Source organism: Nerophis lumbriciformis, linkage group LG03 (genome assembly GCF_033978685.3).
Source record: "Nerophis lumbriciformis linkage group LG03, RoL_Nlum_v2.1, whole genome shotgun sequence".
NCBI lineage: Eukaryota > Metazoa > Chordata > Actinopteri > Syngnathiformes > Syngnathidae > Nerophis > Nerophis lumbriciformis.
This window is the reverse complement of record NC_084550.2, coordinates 41538018-41561901: the sequence shown is the minus strand read 5'-3', so window position 1 is coordinate 41561901 and position 23884 is coordinate 41538018. Positions and strand designations below refer to the sequence as shown.

The 23884-nt window shown below is 37.8% G+C and overlaps 3 protein-coding genes across 6 annotated transcripts in view; 2 read left to right on the top strand and 1 right to left on the bottom strand.

Moving 5' to 3' along the window:
- The window catches only part of mars1 (methionyl-tRNA synthetase 1), a 36487-nt gene extending 32300 nt beyond the window's left edge, over nt 1–4187 (bottom strand). Inside the window, exon 1 of one of the 2 annotated variants that reach the window (XM_061937752.2) lies at nt 3936–4187. In XM_061937752.2, coding sequence (XP_061793736.1) covers nt 3936–4038 — 103 coding nt within the window. In that variant the 5' untranslated portion in view covers nt 4039–4187. The remainder of the gene's footprint in view (nt 1–3935) is intronic. The other variant, XM_061937753.2, reaches the window with a different exon arrangement.
- Nucleotides 4188–4367: 180 nt separating this feature from the next.
- arhgap9 (Rho GTPase activating protein 9) overlaps nt 4368–23884 on the top strand; it is a 221890-nt gene continuing 202373 nt past the window's right edge. For all 3 annotated transcript variants that reach the window (XM_061937756.2, XM_061937757.2, XM_061937754.2), the window contains exon 1: nt 4368–4668. The gene's annotated coding sequence lies outside the window, so the exon portion shown is untranslated. The remainder of the gene's footprint in view (nt 4669–23884) is intronic.
- LOC133584913 (E3 SUMO-protein ligase ZBED1-like) lies at nt 6628–11464 on the top strand. Its single transcript, XM_061937758.2, has 2 exons — nt 6628–8956; nt 9517–11464. Exons 1-2 carry the CDS (start codon nt 8733–8735, stop codon nt 11165–11167), a joined length of 1875 nt encoding a protein of 624 aa, XP_061793742.2. The 5' UTR covers nt 6628–8732; the 3' UTR covers nt 11168–11464.

Below are 23884 nucleotides of genomic sequence, written 5' to 3'. Positions count from 1 at the left end.
AGCCTTTTTCTCAGGCATGCAGGTGACAGAGACACAAGTGAAAAATGTTTCACAAAGTTATACGATGTTAAAATAATGGTAATAAATAAAGTTGATATGAAATTAACAAGTGCAACATACAGAGATTACACATTCAAAAAGATATGCTTAATAATGCACACAAACTATTGGCTTTCACAAGATTCACTGAAGTCTTTGGGACTAAAAAAACAACCATTATGCAGATGAAAATTTAGGAGACAGTCATAGAAAAAAAAAGTCTAGATATGTAACGAGACTGGTTCCAGTACTACACAGGTGTCAAACTCAATGCCCGGGAACCAGATGTGGTGCGCAAAAGTCTGGGTATAATATGCCTCAATAAATTACTTCATCTTTCTATCTTCATTTTGACAGAAAAAATACATGTACTGCATATTTTAATATTATCTAAAAATGCAACAAGTGTTATATTATGATACACCAAGTCCAGCAACCTCGCTACCCTGAAAGGGACAAGCAGTAGAACATGGATGGATGGATTCCAAACATGTTCTTTGTTAAAACAAAAATACATATCTAAATCTCTACTTGTCTTATGAGTTATCCATCAAATTGTACACTGTAAAAATTACGATTTTACTGTAAAAACTGGCAACTTAGTTTTCAGAATTTTATCGTAAAAAAACAAACTATGTTGCCTTTTTCATTTTTACAGTAATTAATTGTAACAACAACCATTGATTTTAAGGTAAAAAAAAGAAATGTGGCAGCTCAGTTGCCACTATTTTATCGTAAAAAAACAGCGGTACCGTTTTACCATTTATAGTAATATGCTGTAAAAGAAAACACTGCAAATTTAAAGGTGAAATTCTGGCGACTGAGCTGCCAGTTTTTTACGGCAATATCTGTGGATTTATTTTACTATCCATGTTAAAAAAATTAATAAAATAATAAATAAATAAATAAATAAATGTATATATATATATATATATACATATATATATATATATATATGTATATATATATATATATATATATATATATATATATATATATATATATATATATATATATATATATATATATGCATAGGCAATTGCGTAACAACATTATAAGGGGAATCTTTATACATTCATATTTTATTATTTTTATGGATTTATTTTACTATCCATGTTAAAAAAAAAGAAAGAAATAATTATATATATATATATATATATATATATATATATATATATAAATAAATGCATAGGCCATTGTGTAACAACATTATAAGGGGAATCTTTATACATTCATATTTTATTCACTCAAATTTGGGTTTAAGTCAAGAAATGGTGATTAATTCATGCGTCACTAAGTATGTGAAATGTGAGGGGTGTTTGACTGGTTTGGCATTGGTTAAGCACGTTATTACGTGCAGACAAATACCAGGTGAGACTTCCCTGGTACGCTGACTAACATAATGACTTCTACAGGTACAGTGCAGGCCATACGTTTGAACACACTTTCTCCTCATTCAATGTGTTTTCTTTATTTTCATGACTATTTACATTGTAGATTGTCACATCAAAACTATGAATGAACACATGTATGTAATGAACACTGAAAACATGTTTTATATTTTAGTTTCTTCGAAATAGCCACCTTTTGCTCTGATACCTGCTTTGCACACTCTTGGCATTCTCTCCATGAGCCTCAAGCACACCTGTGAAGTGAAAACCATTGAAGCTCATGGAGAGAATGCCAAGAGTGTGCGAAAAAGTAATCAGAGCAAAGGGTGGCTATTTTGAGGAAACTAGAATATAAAACATGTTTTCAGTTATTTCACCTGTTTTTGTCAAGAACATAACTCCACATGAGTTCATTCATAGTTTTGATGCCTTCAGTGACCATCTACAATGTAAATAGTCATGAAAATAAAGACACATCAATAATGAGAAGATGTGTCCAAACTTTTGGCCTGTACTGTATATAAATATATTTTACAACAGAAAGACAAAGCACAACTTTAATGGAAATGCAAGTTGTCACGTGATGCAGTTCATATTTGACACAATGTATTATAACACTGACAGACAAGCACACTTGTTGATATACAGCAAGTACACTGATATACAGCAAGTAAACTGATATTCGGCAAGTACGCTGATATTCGGCAAGTACGCTGATATTCGGCAAGTACGCTGATATTCGGCAAGTACGCTGATATTCAGAAAAGTACACTGATATACAGCAAGTACACTGATATAAATCAAGTACACTGATATACAGCAAGTACACTGATATTCGGCAAGTACACTGATATTCGGCAAGTAAACTGATATTTGGCAAGTACGCTGATATTCGGCAAGTACGCTGATATTCGGCAAGTACGCTGATATTCGGCAAGTACGCTGATATTCAGAAAAGTACAGTGATATACAGCAGGTACACTGATATAAATCAAGTACACGGATATACAGCAAGTAAATAAATAAATAAATAAATGTACACTGATATACAGCAAGTACACTGATATAAATCAAGTACACTGATATACAGCAAGTACACTGATATTCGGCAAGTAAACTGATATTCGGCAAGTAAACTGATATTCGGCAAGTAAACTGGTATTCGGCAAGCACGCTGATATTCGGCAAGTATATAAATATATTTTACAACAGAAAGACAAAGCACAACTTTAATGGAAATGCAAGTTGTCACGTGATGCAGTTCATATTTGACACAATGTATTATAACACTGACAGACAAGCACACTTGTTGATATACAGCAAGTACACTGATATACAGCAAGTAAACTGATATTCGGCAAGTACGCTGATATTCGGCAAGTACGCTGATATTCGGCAAGTACGCTGATATTCGGCAAGTACGCTGATATTCAGAAAAGTACACTGATATACAGCAAGTACACTGATATAAATCAAGTACACTGATATACAGCAAGTACACTGATATTCGGCAAGTAAACTGATATTCGGCAAGTAAACTGATATTCGGCAAGTAAACTGATATTCGGCAAGTACGCTGATATTCGGCAAGTACGCTGATATTCGGCAAGTACGCTGATATTCAGAAAAGTACACTGATATACAGCAAGTACACTGATATAAATCAAGTACACTGATATACAGCAAGTACACTGATATAAATCAAGTACACTGATATACGGCAAGTACACTGATATTCGGCAAGTAAACTGATATTCGGCAAGTACGCTGATATTCGGCAAGTACGCTGATATTCGGCAAGTACGCTGATATTCGGCAAGTACGCTGATATTCGGCAAGTACGCTGATATTCAGCAAGTACGCTGATATTCGGCAAGTATATAAATATATTTTACAACAGAAAGACAAAGCACAACTTTAATGGAAATGCAAGTTGTCACGTGATGCAGTTCATATTTGACACAATGTATTATAAGACTGACAGACAAGCACACTTGTTGATATAAATCAAGTACACTGATATACAGCAAGTACACTGATATTCGGCAAGTAAACTGATATTCGGCAAGTAAACTGATATTCGGCAAGTAAACTGATATTCGGCAAGTACGCTGATATTCGGCAAGTACGCTGATATTCGGCAAGTACGCTGATATTCGGCAAGTACGCTGATATTCAGAAAAGTACACTGATATACAGCAAGTACACTGATATAAATCAAGTACACTGATATACAGCAAGTACACTGATTTTCAGCAAGTACACTGATTTTCAGCAAGTACACTGATATTCAACAAGTACACTGATATTCAGCAAGTACACTGATATTCAGCAAGTACACTGATATTCAGCAAGTACACTGATAAACAGCAAGTACACTGACGCGACCTACAGTTGCAGCTCAAACAAGCAGACAGCCCACATTTTTTGAGAAACCAGCATGACTTGTTATAGTTCAGTTAGACACCTTTTATGAATGACTACTTCGCTAATGTGCTCTCTTACCTTCGTGGCTGACAAATTGGACGTCACACTGCACTCCAGCTGCTTCTAAAGCAGCTAACACTTTAAGGCAATGCGGGTTGCCTTCGCTCACAAATAGTTTCATCGTGGCCGGTTGCTCTCGACTATCCTCCACCTGGCCGCGGAGATGTGTACTAATATACGGGAGTGGCAGATAAGACAACTTTTGCGGGTAAGTGAAGTCCAACCACGCTGATGCAAGCGAGTGTGCGTCATTGAATTTACTAATGGCGAAATTGTAGTTTTTACCACATTGGTTTATATGAAAGATCTCCAGATTTAGACTACATTACCCACAAAGCTTAGCGTTGGTATCAACATTCAAAAGGTAGACTTGATTTGTAAACTCCCAGTAGCATCGACGAGCGGTGTTTGTTCAACCCACGTTTGCAAGAAACTGGCGTCACCGCATCAGCGTCGTCCCGGTGTTTGATTGGTTCCCGTCTCAAATCATATCGAGCAAGTGCAGCCAATCTTTGCCGCTAAACTCAATGCTGCGCATAGAGCGCCAGCTATTTTTTTTTTATATCCACTTAAAGAGCTCGGGGAGAAGGCAACAACATGCAATAATCCGGGCAATTTAGTGCTCACATTGGGCGAAAAGTGTTCTTCACATTCGTCATCAAAACCAAGGATTACATTGCAATGAGCAACTCGCTGCAAACTACCGGAGAAGCAACTCATACTCTTCAATAAAACATTACCTGGCTGCAAGGTGAGTGATGATAATGATGACGTATGGATGCAAACATCTTGAAACACTCTTTGCTATTATCTCATTTAAGTTAGTTATTTGTGCTCTGCAGTCCAAACTGATGTTGCAAGCTGACTTCTGTGTGTCTGTGTAACTAATTGAAGAAGTACTCTGAAATAGACATATTAATGCTATTTGACTGTAACATTAATGGTATATGATACAACAAATCGTCCTTGAAGTCATCTGATTCTAAATTATAAATAATAATAATAATGTTTTAGTGTCATTTGGATTTTTAAAAGCTGATTTTAGGTCTTAGTGCATTTGAACAAATATCAATATACAATCATCTTCAATAAGCCTGTAGGCCAACTGCTGCCACTATTGAGCATGTCAGTGCAACACACAAAATCAACAATGCTAGTTTTTCCATGAAAGTGTCAATACAATTGAGGTTCACACTTGCAACCTGCAACTATCTGTGTCTGTATAACAAAAGCTATTTTTTTTTGGAACACTGAATTTTGTCAACCAAATTTTGTTTACATGAAATTATGCTGACAATTTTATTGAATACAAATTGTGAGAAAAATATGTGTGTTTAGAAATTCAGTTTAAAAAAGAAAAAGCTTTTTGAACAAAAAAAATCAGTGCAGGAAAAATTCAGTGTAAAGTAAATTCAGTGTAAAAAATTTCAGCAAAGAAATATTCAGTGCGGAAATACTCGTTGCTTCAAAACTCAAGACCTACTTCCAGCTCGATTGCTTCAGTCCTAATTTACCAGTAATGGGTCTTTTTTTTTGGAACATTGAATTTTGTCAACCAAATTTTGTTTACATGAAATTATGCTGACAATTTTATTGAATACAAATTGTGAGCAAAATGTGTGTGTTAAGAAATTCAGTAAAAAAAAAAAATGCAGTGTGAACAAAAAAATCAGTGCAGAAAAATTCAGTGTAAAATAAATTCAGTGTATTAAAATTCAGTGTGAAGATTTTCAGAAAAGAAAAATTCAGTGCAGAAAAATTCAGTGTAAAATAAATTCAGTGTATAAAAATTCAGTGTAAAAATTTTCAGCAAAGAAATATTCAGTGCGGAAGTACTTGTTGCTTCAAAACTCAAGACCTACTTCTGGATCGATTGCTTCAGTCCTAATTTACCAGAAGTGGGTCTTTTTTTTTAGGAACACTGAATTTTGTCAACCAAATTTTGTTTACATGAAATTATGCTGACAATTTTATTGAATACAAATTGTGAGCAAAATGTGTGTGTTAAGAAATTCAGTTTAAAAAAAAAAATACAGTGTGAACAAAAAAATCAGTGCAGGAAAAATTCAGTGTAAAATAAATTCAGTGTAAAAATTTTCAGAAAAGATAAATTCAGTGCAGAAAAATTCAGTGTAAAATAAATTCAGTGTAAAAATTTTCAGCAAAGAAATATTCAGTGCGGAAGTACTCGTTGCTTCAAAACTCAAGACCTACTTCCGGATCGATTGCTTCAGTCCTAATTTACCAGAAGTGGGTCTTTTTTTTTTTGGAACACTGAATTTTGTCAACCAAATTTTGTTTACATGAAATTATTTTATTGAATACAAATTGTGAGCAAAATGTGTGTGTTAAGAAATTCAGTTAAAAAAAATAAATGCAGTGTGAACTAAAAAATCAGTGCAGGAAATATTCAGTGTAAAATAAATTCAGTGTATAAAAAATCAGTGTAAAGATTTTCAGCAAAGAAAAATTCAGTGCAGAAAAAATCAGTGTAAAATTAATTCAGTGTATAGAAAGTCAGTGTAAAAAATTTTAGCAAAGAAAAATTCAGTGCGGAAGTACTCGTTGCTTCAAAACTCAAGACCTACTTTACGGATCGATTGCTTCAGTCCTAATTTACCAGAAGTGGGTCTTTTTTTTTTGGAACACTGAATTTTGTCAACTAAATTTTGTTTACATGAAATAATGCTGACAATTTTATTGAATACAAATTGTGAGCAAAATGTGTGTGTTAAGAAATTCAGTTAAAAAAAAAATGCAGTGTGAACAAAAAAATCAGTGCAGGAAAAATTCAGTGTAAAATAAATTCAGTGTATAAAAATTCAGTGTAAAGATTTTCAGCAAAGAAAAATTCAGCGCAGAAAAATTTAGTGTAAAATAAATTCAGTGTATAAAAATTCAGTGTAAAGATTTTCAGCAAAGAAAAATTCAGTGCGGAAATACTCGTTGCTTCAAAACTCAAGACCTACTTCCGGATCGATTGCTTCAGTCCTAATTTACCAGAAGTGGGTCTTTTTTTTTTTGGAACACTGAAGTTTGTCAACCAAATTTTGTTTACATGAAATGATTTTATTGAATACAAATTGTGAGCAAAATGTGTGTGTTAAGAAATTCAGTTAAAAAAAATAAATGCAGTGTGAACAAAAAAATCAGTGCAGGAAAAATTCAGTGTAAAATAAATTCAGTGTATAAAAAAATCAGTGTAAAGATTTTCAGCAAAGAAAAATTCAGTGCAGAAAAATCAGTGTAAAATTAATTCAGTGTATAAAAATTCAGTGTAAAAATTTTCAGCAAAGAAAAATTCAGTGCGGAAATACTCGTTGCTTCAAAACTCAAGACCTACTTCCGGATCGATTGCTTCAGTCCTAATTTACCAGAAGTGGGTCTTGAGTTTTGAAACAACGCCTATCTATCTCTGCACTGAATTTTTATACAAGATTTTTTTTACACTTAAGTTTTAGATCTGCTCAGTGGCCTTGTGGTTAGAGTGTCCGCCCGGCCGAGTCATACCAAAGACTATAAAAATGGGACTCATTACCTCCCTGCTTGGCACTCAGCATCAAGGGTTGGAATTGGGGGGTTAAATCACCAAAAATGACCCCCGAGCGTGGCCACCGCTGCTGCTCACTGCTCCCCTCACCTCCCAGGGGGTGAACATGGGGATGGGGTCAATTGCAGAGAGTAATTTCACCACACCTAGTCTGTGTGTGACAATAATTGGTACTTTAACTTTAAGTTTAACTTTAAAACACCGTATTTCAACAAACTGAAATTTGCCCAGAGCATTTTTATTCAAAGAAATTGTTAGCATAATTTGATGTTAAAAAAACATCACTTCCCAAAATTCAAATGCAACAATTCAGTGTTAAAAAAAAAGCTTCTGCAATAAAGACCCAAATTAACTTCCATGCAACCACTTCCTGTGGAAAACATGTAACTTAAGTGCTTCTATTGAGTTTGAGTTTGAGTTTATTTCGAACATGCAAGCATACAACATGATACATCACACATGCATGCATACAACATAATACATCACACATGCATGCATACAACATGATGCATCACACATGCATGCATACAACATGATACATCACACATGCATGCATACAACATGATGCATCACACATGCATGCATACAACATGATACATCACACATGCATGCATACAACATGATGCATCACAATTTCCAGTTTCTCTATTCAACATGTTTGAAAAGGAGTAGGAAGAAGCAGAGCTTATTTAATCCTACCCCTTTTCTTTTGCATAACAGTTGCTAAAACTTTTGTTCATTTCCTGTTCTCAATTTATTCACAATATACTGCATAAGTAATCACAATAAAAATAAATAAATAAATAATACTCGGTGAAGTAAGTTACATTTCATATGGTGAGATGAGTAAGATTATTTTGAGAATGAATGAATGGATGGATGAAATAAATTCAGAATGTTTATCATGGTTCTTCTTCTTTGTACTTTGTAAACACTTTAAGTTTGAAGAGTTTCTTGAAGTGGATCATATTAGTACATTGTTTGATTTCTTTGCTTAATCCATTCCATCATTTAATTCCACATACTGATATACTGAAGGTCTTAAGTGTTGTACGTGCATACAAATGTTTGAAATTACATTTTTCTCTATGATTATATTTCTCCTCTTTTTTTGAGAAGAATTGTTGTATATTCTTGGGTAGCAGGTTATAGTTTGCTTTAAGGCTGAAACGACGCGTCGACATAGTCGACGTCATCGGTTACGTAAATACGTCGACGTCATTTTTGTGCGTCGGCGCGTCGCATATTTACGTCACACAACTGTCATGGCGGAGCGCAGAGCAAACGATGCGAGCGAGGGGAAAAAAACACGCCAAAAGTCGTCAAAAGTGTGGGAGTATTTTAATAAACGGCCTAATAATGTTGTTTTATGCACACTGTGTCGAGCGGAAATGGCGTATCACAGCATCACAACGGCTATGAACGAGCATCTAAAAAGAAAACATCCGACAGCGTTCTTCCCATCACCATCAACGAGTCAATCATCCGCGTGAGTATACGTTGTCATCATTACACAAAAACATGAATGTGTCATTTGTATCTGCGTTGTAAATTCATAAACTAAAGCACAGTTTTGCTCTGAGAGGCGCGTTTGGCGTGCCTGTTCAGTGTTTACAAAGACGCGCTCCTCTTTAACGCTAACATTAATAAGTTGTACAAATACCTTTTACAACATTAACAGTTACATATACTATCTTTAACGCTAACGTTAATAAGTTGTGCAAATACCTTTTACAACATTAACAGTTACATATACTATCTTTAACGCTAACGTTAATAAGTTGTACAAATACCTTTTACAACATTAACAGTTACATATAGTATCTTTAACGCTAACGTTAATAAGTTGTGCAAATACCTTTTACAACATTAACAGTTACATATACTATGTACAAACGAACAATTAACTTCACTTTAATCATACTATCGTTGTGTTATTAACCCAATTTAACAAGATAATGTGTGTAGTTTAATTAACCTTTTGTATTAAAGTAAGCTGTATTTGGGTATATTTAAAATGAAAATTAATTGTTGTCTCTTATGTTGCAGCAAACGACAAAGCAGTGTCCAGGATTTTTTTCCAAAGAGGCATGGGACTGAATGCACACCCCAAGTGGCCGCTGACCTGACTGATGGTGTCCTGGAAATGATGGTCATAGACATGAGGCCATTAAATATGGTAGAAGGGGAAGGGTTTCAAAAAATGATCAAACGGTTTCACTCTGGCTACACACTACCATCAAGAACCCACTTCACTAAGCTTATGGAGCAAAAATACACAAAGACAATGAATGAAGTCAAAGCAATCCTGAAAAATGTGAAAGGAAAACTGACACTCACAACTGATGCATGGACAAGTATGGCCACTGAAGCTTACCTTGGTGTCACCATTCACTTTGTTAATGATGAGTGGGAGCTTACCTCAATTAACTTGACAACAATGCCCCTCAATGAAAAGCACACTGCAGAAAACATTGCCTCTTGGATTGAAGATGTTGTCAATAAGTTTGAAATAAACATAAAACTAGTACAAGTCATTGTACATGACAATGCTGCAAATGTTGTTGCAGCTTTAAGAGTTCTTGAGGAAAGACATGGTGTTTCATCCCTCAGATGTGTTGGCCATACTCTACAGCTTGTAGTTAACCATGTTCTAAAGGACAACCACATCAGCAGAGCTTTAGGAGCAGCAAGAAGTTTGGTCGAGCACTTCAGAAAAAGTGAGCTATCCAGTACAAAGCTAAAGGTTAAGCAAAAACAAATGGGTTCTCCAGACCACAGCCTCATACAAGATGTGTCTGTGAGATGGAACAGTTCCTTTTACATGATTAGTCGCCTGCTTGAGCAGAGGTGGCCAATAACAGCAACTCTGTCAGATCCGGAGGTCACTCAAAGAGGGAAGCATTTTCTGGATCTTAAGGCTGACCAGTGGAGCTTGCTTGAAGAACTTGAACAAGTTCTGAAACCTTTTGAATGTGCAACTGTGTACCTGAGTGGAGAATCTTATGTAACAGTTTCCGCTGTCCCTCTGCTGGTCAAAGGGCTTCGGAAGGCTACACAAACTGCTTTTGAAAATGCATCAATCAAGTGTTTCCAGGTCACTGCTGCACGTGAGATAACATCCAGGTGGGAAGCCGAGACCACATTCAAAGATGATGGACCAAATGTGTGCATATTAGCAGCTGCACTTGACCCACGATTCAGGAAGCTGAAATTCCTGACTGCAGATGAGTGTTTAAAAGTTCAATACAAGCTGCATGCAATAGTTCTGGAGGAGAAAAGAAGGGAAAAGGAGACACACGCTCAACAGGGCACAGCAATGCAAGTGGAAAGACCAGATGCTGACAGGCGGCCTGTATCTTTACTAGACACACTTCTTGGCTCAGATTCAGATGAACTTAACAACAATGAGGAAGACAACAATGACAGTAATGATGCTGAAATGGTCAGAAACGAGTTAGTGTCTTATTTTGGAGAATCCCCCATTTCCAAGGATGAAAACCCATTAAAATGGTGGAAAGAACATCAGGCAAGGTTTCCAAATCTGGCAATGCTGGCTCGGTCTTACCTCTCAGTTCCAGCCACATCGACCCCTTCTGAGCGCCTATTTTCAGCTGCTGGGAATATTGTAAACAAGAAAAGAACCAGCCTCACCCCAGAGCATGTAGACATGCTAACCTTTCTTCATTACAACTGTTAGTCACTCACTGGAATGAGTAGAATTGGTTATAGTGTACTGTGTTGGACTGGATGTTTATTTTGCACATTTTAAAAGCAATACTTAATGTTTACCGTGCTCCAGAATATTTAGATTGGCACAAATGTTTACAGTGTTACAGAATGTTTTGCCATGTTTTCAATGTTGACTGAGTGGCCATACTTTTTTTTTTTGTAAATAAAAGCCATGCCTTTTGAAAAAACTGGCCTAAATTTATTTTTTTCATCTTAATTTTAAATAAAAAAAATAATCGGTAAAAGGAAAAATAATCTATAGATTAATCGAAAAAAATAATCTATAGATTAACTGATTAATCGAAAAAATAATCTATAGATTAATCGATAGAAAAATAATCATTAGCTGCAGCCTGTGTATAATTCTAGCTGTTTGCAAATTCACTATGTCATGGAATTTCAGTATCTTATTGTGAATTGCTTTGCACAAAACAAACACATGCATTTATTTGACGCTGGTATTTAGCCTACAATTGCAGTCGTTCTCACTTTCCTCTCCCCTAAATGTCACACGGAAAAACTAATAGTGTACTTGACAACGCTCCTCCTCACCAGAAATGCTTCCTTCCTGCAGCTTTGCACACGCTGGGTTAACCACGGGGTCTTTGACAATAAAACATTTTGTGTTTGTTTCATAACCACACTTAAGTCCGTGCAAAGCAGGAAATGTGTTCTCTTTTTGCAAGCCCGTGACGACGCAGACTTGAAAAAAAGATTATTCTCTGCCTCGTGACCCCGCTGATTAAAAGTGCCCCCATGCACCATGTGCGGTATTAGCAGGAGGGAGCTTGCAAGTTTATACTGTAATTACTGCTGCAGCGTCACAGAGGTTTTTACACGCTGCTGTGTCACCAGTCAGATTATTGCACAGCTCTGGGGATATTCGTGCAGTATAGGGAATTGCTCTGTGTCCCTGCAGTGGAGCTTGCATGATTTCAGCTGTGCAGCGCGTCACAAAGTGGAAGTGTCTTTCTTCTCACATTGTGTCACTACTAGCCAGAACAATGCTGTTTTGAAGGCGTCTGATTCCAGTTGTAATATCCATCCATTTACTACCGCTTTGTCCCTTTCGGGGTGTCAGGGGGGTGCTGGAGCCTATCTCAGCTGCATTCGATAATAATATATTACAAACCCCGTTTCCATATGAGTTGGGAAATAGTGTTAGATGTAAATATAAACGGAATACAATGATTTGCAAATCATTTTCAAACCATATTCAGTTGAATATGCTACAAAGACAACATATTTGATGTTCAAACTGATAAACCTTTTTTTGTTGTTGCAAATAATCATTAACTTTAGAATTTGATGCCAGTAACATGTGACAAAGAAGTTGGGAAAGGTGGCAATAAATACTGATAAAGTTGAGGAATGCTCATCAAACACTTATTTGGAACATCCCACAGGTGAACAGGCATATTAGGAACAGGTGGGTGCCATGATTGGGTATAAAAATAGATTCCATGAAATGCTCAGTCATTCACAAACAAGGATGGGGCGAGGGTCACCACTTTGTCAACAAATGCGTGAGCAAATTGTTGAACAGTTTAAGAAAAACCTTTCTCAACCAGCTATTGCAAGGAATTTAGGGATTTCACCATCTACGGTCCGTAATATCATCAAAGGGTTCAGAGAATCTGGAGAAATCACTGCACGTAAGCAGCTAAGCCTGTGACGTTCGATCCCTCAGGCTGTACTGCATCAACAAGTGACATCAGTGTGTAAAGGATATCACCACATGGGCTCAGGAACACTTCAGAAACCCGCTGTCAGTAACTACAGTTGGTCGCTACATCTGTAAGTGCAAGTTAAAACTCTCCTATGCAAGGCGAAAACCGTTTATCAACAACACCCAGAAACGCCGTCGGCTTCGCTGGGCCTGAGCTCATCTAAGATGGACTGATACGATGTGGAAAAGTGTCCTGTGGTCTGATGAGTCCACATTTCAAATTGTTTTTGGAAACTATGGATGTCGTGTCCTCCGGACCAAAGAGGAAAGGAACCATCCGGATTGTTATAGGCGCAAAGTTGAAAAGCCAGCTTCTGTGATGGTATGGGGGTGTATTAGTGCCCAAGACATGGGTAACTTACACATCTGTGAAGGCGCCATTCATGCTGAAAGGTACATACAGGTTTTGGAGCAACATATGTTGCCATCCAAGCAACGTTACAATGGACGCCCCTGCTTATTTCAGCAAGACAATGCCAAGCCACGTGTTACATCAACGTGGCTTCATAGTAAAAGAGTGTGGGTACTAAACTGGCCTGCCTGTAGTCCAGATGTGTCTCCCATTGAAAATGTGTGGCGCATTATGAAGCCTAAAATACCACAACGGAGACCCCGGACTGTTGAACAACTTAAGCTGTACATCAAGCAAGAATGGGAAAGAATTTCACCTGAGAACCTTAAAAAATGTGTCTCTTCAGTTCCCAAACGTTTACTGAGTGTTGTTAAAAGGAAAGGCCATGTAACACAGTGGTGAACATGCCTTTTCCCAACTACTTTGGCACGTGTTGCAGCCATGAAATTCTAAGTTAATGATTATTTGCAAAAAAATAATAAAGTTTATCAGTTTGAACATCAAATATGTTGTCTTTGTAGTGCATTCAACTGAATATGGGTTGAAAAGGATTTGCAAATCATTGTATTCCATTTATATTTACATCTAACACAATTTCCCAACTCATATGGAAACAGGGTTTGTATAATAAATAATCACAATATGTGAATAATTGTGTAAATGTGTGTATGTGCAGGCCTCGAATTTTAACTTTTTAAGGTCAAGGCGAGATCTGTTACTGGATTAAGGACTTTCTAACGAACCGCCCTCAGAGAGTGAAGGTCGGACACCATCTTTCCTCAACCCTCAGCGTCAGCACCGGTGCCCCATAGGGCTGTGTTTTGAGCCTCTTGCTTTTCAGTCTTTACACCCATGACTGTATTCCCATCCATCCTAGCAATTCCATCATCAAGTTTGCGGATGATACTACAGTGGTGAGGCTCATCACAGAAGGGGACGAGACTGCCTATAGAGAAGAGGTGAAGGCACTGTCAGACCACTATGCAAAAAACAACTTCATTCTCAATTCCACAAAGACCAAGGAGCTGATTGTTGATTTCAGGAACAAAAAAACACTGAGCTCATCCAGCCCATCTACATCATGGGAGAGGAGGTGGAAAGGGTCTCAGAGTGCAAGTTCCTGGGCGTGAACATCTCAAGCAACATGACCTGGAAAAGCAACACCAGTGGACTCCAGAAAAAAGGTCAGCGAAGACTGTATTTTCTGAGAAGGCTAAGGAAAATAGATCTGGCTGATAACCTGCTCCTGTCCTTCTATCGCTGCTCCGTTAAGTCAATACTGACTTACGGCATCTCCGTGTGGTTTTCTAGCTGCACGGTGGCAAAGAGAAAGAGATTACAGGGGGTCATAAACGCGGCCCAGAAGATCACTGTATGTCCTCTTACATCACTAGAGGACCTGCATAAGAGACACTGCAACAGGAGAGCAAACAGCATCCTCAAGGACTCATCCCACCCAGGTCACCACTGGCTTGAACTCTTGCCCTCAGGGAGGCGTTATAAGACCATCAAAGCAATGACAAATAGACTGAAAAACAGTTTCTATCCTAGAGCTGTTATTGCTCTAAACTCTGCACTTACCTGAACACTCACCACTTTATTACTTGCTTACCTCTGATAAGGATCTACTGTGCAATATGTTTTTTAACATTTTATTATGTTTTTAAATTTTAAATTGTTTTATTATTGTTGTTGTCTTAAGACTATTTTATGTAGGTTTGTTTTAAAAGCACTGAGCTGGATTGCTGTCCAATTTCGTTGTTTCCATACAATGACAATAAAGGTATTCTGATTCGGCAAGTGTTGCCTTAAAGGAGGGCTCATATTTTAGAGCACCAAGGCAAGTTAGAAGGGCACCAAGGCAAACATTTTCTTTCCAGGCAGGGGCTCCAAAACATGCACACTGCAAAAAGTCAGTGTTTAAAAACAAGAAAAAAAAATACAAAAATGAGGGGTATTTTATTTGAACTAAGCAAAATTATCTGCCAATAGAACAAGAAAATTGGGCTTGTCAAGACTTTCCAAAACAAGTAAAATTAGCTAACCTCAATGAACCCAAAAATACCTTAAAATAAGTATATTCTCACTAATAACAAGTGCACTTTTCTTGTTGAAAAATATTCTTAAATTAAGTAAATGTTAGTGCCATTATCTTGACATAATGATTTGCGCTCGGCATCATGATTTTTTTTTCATGATTGAAGTAAGAAATGATTACTTTAAAAAAGTAGTTTTATACTTGTGAGTGTTGATGACACAGCTTTGCATCAGTTGATATTCTAGTTTCAAGCATGTTTTACTCAATTTGGGTCATCAAATCTCAGCAACAAGCTGTAATATCTTACTGAGATCATTTAGGACCAAAACCCTTAAAACAAGTAAAACACTCTAACATAAAATCTGCTTAGTGAGAAGCATTATCTTATCAGACAGAAAATAAGCAAATATCACCCTTATTTGAGATATTTAATCTTACTTAGATTTCAGTTTTTGCAGTGCATGCATACATATACCGTTTTTTTCCTTTCATTTCAAACTTGTCAGCTCTTTGTCATTTCATGATGCCTTTATCTCTATATTTATCTTTTGATAGAGGTGAGTATTTTTTAAGTTATTAATTTTTTAGGTCATGTACATGTAGATGCTGTATCGGGACAGATCCATTAAGAGTTTGAGCAGAAATATGTCGTATAGGAATTAACTATACACAATAAAACATTAACACAATTTTGGGTCAAATGTTTTTGAAAGTAATACCTTTGTGACATGAAAAAAAACACAAGTAATGTAAAAAAAACCAACATGGCGTTTCCTTTTTTGATATCAAAATAAAACACAAAGCAGTTTGGCTAATGAAGATAAAGTCTAATAAACAAGATGTTTTCTTCTCTAACGCCCCCTTGTGGTTCAGTACAACAGTTTGGCCAACAACAACAACAAAAAACAGGAGTGACAGCGTGTTTCCTCACCTTATTAACTCTCAGTCACAGCAGCTGATGGACGCTGTATTGTCAAAATGAAAGCAACATAATAAAGTTTTTCTCCTTCGCTGTTTACTTAGAGTGTGGGGACAAGTGTCTCCAATATTGTCCACACCTGTCTCCATCTAACAGAAGTGCACTCTTAATTGCACGGCGGGAAGCAAGGGGAAATGACTGTAGCGTCCTGGAAATGTTGGTGCTGCAAGGAATTCTGGGAATGTGTTCTGTTGTGTTTATGTTGTGTTGCGGTGCGAATATTCTCCCGAAATGTAATTGTCAGTGTTGTTTAGTGTGGTCTCACTATATGGCACAGGTTTATGACAGTGTTGGCGTTGTTTATACGGCCACCCTTAGTGTGACATGTAGGTCTGTTGAGTAAGTATACTCCGAGGGGACACCCCTGGAACAGGACTAAAGTTAGAAATCTGCCATGATTACCAAGCCAAATGATGCTAATGTGCATGCGTCTGACTTCGAGTTGCCAAATATGCATTAATAAATGACAGGGTTTCCAATTCTTGAGACTTTGCACTGGCTCCCTGTTCATTTTAGAATTGATTTTTAAAATCTTGCTGTTTGCTTTTAAAGCTTTGCATTGACTGGCACCTCGTTATATCTCGGACCTCATCCAAATTTACACTCCTGCGCGCGCTCCGAGGTCCGAGATCCAGCTCCAGCTCGTGGTGCACCAAGACGAGACTTAAAACCAGGGCAGAGAGGGCCTTCTCTGTGGTCGGCCTTAAGCTCTGGAACACTCGGCCCCTCCATGTTCCAAATGCTCCCAAAGTGGAGTGTTTTAAGTCTCGTCTTAAGACCCACTTTTATTCTCTGGCTTTTAACACTACGTGAGTTGTGTGGTCCTCTGTGTTTTTACATTTTGATTTCTATTTATTGTTTTAATTGGTTTTACCCTTTAAAATCGTGTTTAATCATATTTATTTTTATGCTATTTTTATATTGGTTTTATTTTTATTTTTTTGTTGTTTTTATTCAGTCATTGGTGGAGGTAAGGATAATATTTGAATATTGTTTTTAATATTGTTGTGCAGCACTTTGGAAACATTTTTGTTTAAATGTGCTATATAAATAAAGTGGATTGGATTGGATTGGTAAATTATAAAGGGGGCGGTATGACTAACGGATCGCGAATGAGCATTATATCCCTTGTCCTAATATTAAAGTTAAAGTACCAATGATTGTCACACACACACTGCATTTGACCCATCCCCTTGTTCACCCCCTGGGAGGTGAGAGGAGCAGTGAGCAGCAGCGGTGGCCGCGCCCGGGAATCATTTTTGGTGATTTAACCCCCCAATTCCAACCCTTCTTGCTGAGTTCCAAGCAGGGAGGTAATGGGTCCCATTTTTATAGTCTTTGGTATGACTCGGCCGGGGTTTGAACTCACAACCTACCGATCTCAGGGCGGACATTCTAACCACTAGGCCACTGAGTAGGTTTAACAAGTAAGTTGTTGCCACAAATGTTGGTACATTTTTTGGGGCACTACGGCAAAAGAAAGGGCGGTCGCTAGGGATGATTTTTGTTAAGAAATTATCGATTTCGATGCCATTATCGAATCCTCTTATTGAACCGATTCCTTATCGATTTTCTTATTGAATATATGTACCGTATTTTTCGGACTATAAGTCACAGTTTTTTTCATAGTTTGGCCGGGCTCCAGTGCGATTTATATATGTTTTTTTCCTTCTTTATTATGCATTTTCGGAAGGTGCGACTTATGCTCCGGTGCGACTTATACTCCGAAAAATACGGTATATGGAAAAAAACACACAATACTTGGTTTAACAAAAACTCACTTTTGGCAGCCTTCACTTCCATTTTTTAAGAAAAAAATAAAATAAAATAAATAAATATTGACTGTTAGTGCCCCTTTAATTGGGCCACCTAAGAAAAATACATGCAGGGAAAATCATGCAATCATTTGTATTATTTATTTGACAGACCTGCAAACTCTGGAGTGGTGTAGGCCAGTGGTCCCCAACCAACCGATTGGTACCGGGCCGCACAAGAAATAAAAAAAATAAAAAAAAATAAAAAAATATTTTAATTAAATCAACATAAAAAACACTATATATACATTATATATCAATATAGATCAATACAGTCTGCAGGGATACAGTCCGTAAGTACACATGATTGTATTTCTTTATGACCAAAAAATTAAAAAAAATTAAAAAAATTACCATAACCCCCCCGCCCCCCAAGCATTGACCGGTCCGCAGCTACAAAAAGGTTGGGGACCACTGGTGTAGGCTACAAGATACCGTTAACGTTAACAGACACATACAAAAAGGCCAACATTAACGTTAACGTTAGCCACTGACTATGCTTAGGTAACGTTAGTCTAGCTAACATTACTGCAGTCCTGGTTGACATAAGAGCCAACGTTATTTTAGCCTAAAGGCTACAAGTGAGCAAATATGGAAATGAACCGGCAACACTCACCGGCACTATCACTGGGAGTGCAGGTTGCAGCAGAGGAAGAGGGGTGTACTTCGTCATCTCTGTCGCTGCTTCTCCCCGTGTCGAAGACACGACATGTTTCTCTAACCTTCAGGTTATGTACGGCCTGAACATGTTTCAACATGTTTGTTGTACTGCTCCCCTTACAGGAAAGTGAAGCCTGGCAATAATTGCAGATAGCCGTTTCCTCGTCGTATTTCTTAGTAAAGTGAAGCCATGCCTTGGAGCGTTTTTTTCCGGTCTATTGTTGTTGCTGCTTCTGTATCTGCCGCCTAATGACTGAGCTACATCATTTCCTGTGACGTGCCACATTACATTTCCTGTGACACGGGATTCGTTCCCAGGGATTCGAAAAAGAACCAAATCTTTTTCTTTACTATAGTCGCTTTGATAACGGAACCGTTTCTCAAAAAGGGATTCAAATCCATAGAATCGGTTCTTTTCTATCGAACAATCGGGAGAACCGGTTTTCGAACATCATCCCTAGCGGTCGCGGCAATTGCCGCGGTTGCCGTGGTTAAATTCGAGCCCTGCACCCTGGACAAGTCACCACCTCATCACATGGCCAACACAGATAGTCAGACAACATTCACACTCACATTCACACACTAGGGACCATTTAGCGTTGCCAATACAACACAGGGGCTAGTGTATGTGCCTCACAATACAAAGGTCCTGAGTTCAATTCTGGGCTCGGGATCTTTCTGTGTGGAGTTTGCATGTTCTCCCCCGTGACTGCGTGGGTTCCCTCCGGGTACTCCGGCTTCCTCCCACCTCCAAAGACATGCACCAGTTATAATTAGGGATGTCCGATAATATCGGACTGTCGATGTTATCGGCCGATAAATGCTTTAAAATCTAATATCGGAAATTATCGGCATTGGTTTCAAAATGATCGGTATCGGTTTCAAAAAGTAAAATTTATGACTTTTTTAAACGCCCCTGTGTACACGGACGTTGGGAAAAGTTCAGAGTGCCAATAAATCTTAAAGGCACTGCCTTTGCGTGCCGGCCCAGTCACATAATATCTTCGGCTTTTCACACACAAGTGAATGCAAGGCAAACTTGGTCAACAGCCATACAGGTCACACTGAGGGTGGCCGTATAAACAACTTAAACACTCTAACAAATATGCGCCACACTGTGAAGCCACACCAAACAAGAATGACAAACACATTTCGGGAGAACATCCGCACCGTAACACAACATAAACACAACAGAACAAATACCCAGAACCCCTTGCAGCATTAACTATTCCGGAACGCTAAAATATACACACCCCGCTACCCCCTACCCTCCGCCCCCCACCTCAACCCCGCCCACCTCAACCTCCTCATGCTCTCTCAGGGAGAGCATGTCCCAAATTCCAAGCTGCTGTTTTGAGGCATGATAAAAAAATTAATGCACTTTGTCACTTCAATAATAAATATGGCAGTGCCATGTTGGCATTTTTTTCCATAACTCGAGTTGATTTATTTTGGAAAACCTTGTTACATTGTTAAATGCATCCAGCGGGGCATCACAACAAAATTAGGCATAATAATGTGTTAATTCCACGACTGTATATATCAGTATCGGTTGATATCGGAATCGATAATTAGGAGTTGGACAATATCAGATATCGGCAAAAAAGGCATTATCGGACATCTCTAGTTATGATATCTAAAATGTAATTATTTGGACCCATTCTTGTTGTGAAATAAATATTATAATATCCACAGAGGTCAACAGCATTTTTAAACTACCAGCACAAATACACAGGAGGCAACAGGATAGAACCTACAATAAGAATAACCCGTAATACTCAGTCTCCTGTGTGAAAGCAGACTCTCATTGCACACAACAGCACTGTATAGAGGCCACACATTCACATTTGTGCTCTTTTAATAATCCCTTTTAATCCTGCATGTACTATTAGCATTTATGGAATGACTTGCAGCCACTGCAACGCGTACTGAAGCAGCAATCTAGCATGTATGAATCAAGCAAAGCATGCATAAGACGACTTGATTTATTGTTAGAAATAACCTGTTTTGTTTTATTTTAATCATGTGCTAGGGGGTTTTGCATATATTTAACCCCTTGACAGCGCAACTTCCTGTCGTTTTTTTGTTAACATTTACATTTAAGGGGAACTGCATTGTCTTTGGAATTGGATCATTCGCAATCCTTTCGTAAAACGAGAACACAAATGTTTTTCTTTTTGCAAGTATGAGGTGGCTAACAATGCAGCTAACATTATTGCACCCTTAAAGTCCTACTGAAACCCACTACTACCGACCACGCAGTCTGATAGTTTATATATCAATGATGAAATCTTAACATTGCAACACATGCCAATACGGCCGAGTTAGCTTACCGGTACTAAAGTGCAATTTTAAATTTTGCGCGAAATATCCTGCTGAAAACGTCTCGGTATGATGACGTCTGCGCGTGACGTCACAGATTGTAGAGGACATTTTGGGACAGCATGGTGGCCAGCTATTAAGTCGTCTGTTTTCATCGCAAAATTCCACAGTATTCTGGACATCTGTGTTGGTGAATCTTTTGCAATTTGTTCAATGAACAATGGAGACAGCAAAGAAGAAAGCTGTAGGTGGGAAGCGGTGTATTGCGGCCGACTTCAGCAACACAAACACGGCCGGTGTTTCATTGTTTACATTCCCGGAAGTTGACAGTCAAGCTTTACCATTGGCCTGTGGAGAACTGGGACAACAGAGACTCTTACCAGGAGGACTTTGAGTTGGATGTGCAGACACGGTACCGTGAGTACGCATGCAGCTGCGTTTTCCAAACATTTGATCGCTTGCCCGTACGTGCGTGCCGCTATGTGCATGTCACGTGCGTAACTTTGGGGACTTTGGGGAAATATATGTGTTGTATGAACTTTGGGGAGGTGAACGGTACTTTGGGCTGTGGGATTGAGTGTGTTGTGCAGGTGTTTGAGTTGTATTGGCGGGTTATATGGACGGGAGGGGGGAGATGTTTGTTATGCGGGATTCATTTGTGGCATATTAAATATAAGCCTGGTTGTGTTGTGGCTAATAGAGTATATATATGTCTTGTGTTTATTTACTGTTTTAGTCATTCCCAGCTGAATATCAGGTCCCACCCGCCTATCACAGCATCTTCCCTATCTGAATCGCTCCCACTGCCCTCTAGTCCTTCACTCTCACTTTCCTCATCCACAAATCTTTCATCCTCGCTCAAATTAATGGGGAAATTGTCGCTTTCTCGATCCGAATCGCTCTCGCTGCTGGTGGCCATGATTGTAAACGATGTGCGGATGTGAGGAGCTCCACAACCTGTGACGTCACGCTTATATCGTCTGCTACTTCCGGTACAGGCAAGGCTTTTTTATCAGCGACCAAAAGTTGCGAACTTTATCGTCGATGTTCTCTACTAAATCCTTTCAGCAAAAATAGGGCAATATCGTGAAATGATCAAGTATGACACATAGAATGGACCTGCTATCCCCGTTTAAATAAGAAAATCGCATTTCAGTAGTCCTATAAAGCCCTCTAAATAACCATCCAAAAACCGCCAACAATATTTCCTTTATGTCTCGTAAGAATCACTTTACTTACCACTGTAATTACCGGACTACAATACTCTTCATTCAATGACTGTAAATAATGTAAAAACAAGAGTGTAAAGAAGTCATACTGTTCCATTACCTTTGTTCATACTACTGTCACTACTCAACTGCCAAAAGAACTGTAGACACTTTAATATTTATTACTTCCTATACTGTATATACTGTTATACTATTTGACATTGCACTGGTACTGTATGTGACTACTGTACTTTTACTTGTACTGATACTTCTACCATAACTACTACTGGGACTTATTGTGCAACTTATTGTCTTGTAATTATTGTACATCAGAGCTATTCAAATGTTGTATTTTTGGTATTTACCGTATTTTTCGGAGTATAAGTTGCACCGGAGTATAAGTCGCACCTGCCAAAAACGCATAATAAAGAAGGAAAAAAACATATATAAGTCGCATTTTTGGGGGAAATTTATTTGATAAAACCCAACACCAAGAATAGACATTTGAAAGGCAATTTAAAATAAATAAAGAATAGTGAACAACAGGCTGAATAAGTGTACGTTATAAGACGCATAAATAACCAGCTGAGAACGTGCCTGGTATGTTAACGTAACATATTATGGTAAGAGTCATTCAAATAACTATAACATATAGAACATGCTATATGTTTACCAAACAATCTGTCACTCCTAATCGCTAAAGCCCATGAAATCTTATACGTCTAGTCTCTTACGTGAATGAGATAAATAATATTATTTGATATTTTACGGTAATGTGTTAATAATTTCACACATAAGTCGCTCCTGAGTATAAGTAGCACCCCCGGCCAAACTATGAAAAAAACTGCGACTTATAGTCCGAAAAATACGGTAGTGTATTAGATTTAGCAAATAGTCTTTGGATCCCACTGTACGCAATATCTGAAGAGCATGGAAAAAAGCATTTCACGGTGGTGTACTCTGCATGTGAGGAATAAAACCTTGAACTTTGAACCTTGAATATTAACCAAGTATTAGTGATATTGTTAATATAAGTGCTAACGCTGAGGGATTACTATTAGGGTGGCAAAGGGGTGGAAAGTTTCCGGTAAATTTCCGTAAAGTTTCCGGAAATTTACCACGGGAAGTTAAGCTCGGGAAGTTTGGAAATATTGACCATTTTTGAATTATTCAAAGTTGAACACCGTCCATGGGAATTAATGGGAATTAATGGGGAATTACAATAATGATATATTATTGGGCATTTGTCTATATGCTGCTGCATCTTTGTGGCATTTTTGACGTAGCTCTTTGCACAGTATTTGCAAATGTACACAGCATTTCCGCCTACATTGGTTGGGGTGAAATTGTCTCCACACATCAGATGGTGTACGTGGCATTATTCTGTTTGTATTTATTTATTCTTGTAAAACACCAATGCAATGCCACACACATATATAAATAGTCAGCTAAACAATTTAAGTAGTCTTTAAAGGCCTACTGAAATGCGATTTTCTTATTTAAACGGGGATAGCAGGTCCATTCTATGTGTCATACTTGATCATTTTGCCATATTGCCATATTTTTGCTGAAAGGATTTAGTA

What these genes read in the sequence shown, in the direction of transcription:
- LOC133584913 (XM_061937758.2), top strand. Translation starts at nt 8,733, where the DNA reads ATGGCGGAGCGCAGAGCAAACGATGCGAGCGAGGGGAAAAAAACACGC. An exon ending in TCAACGAGTCAATCATCCGC is followed by an intron (nt 8,957 to 9,516) that starts GTGAGTATACGT and finishes CTTATGTTGCAG; the next exon opens with CAAACGACAAAGCAGTGTCC.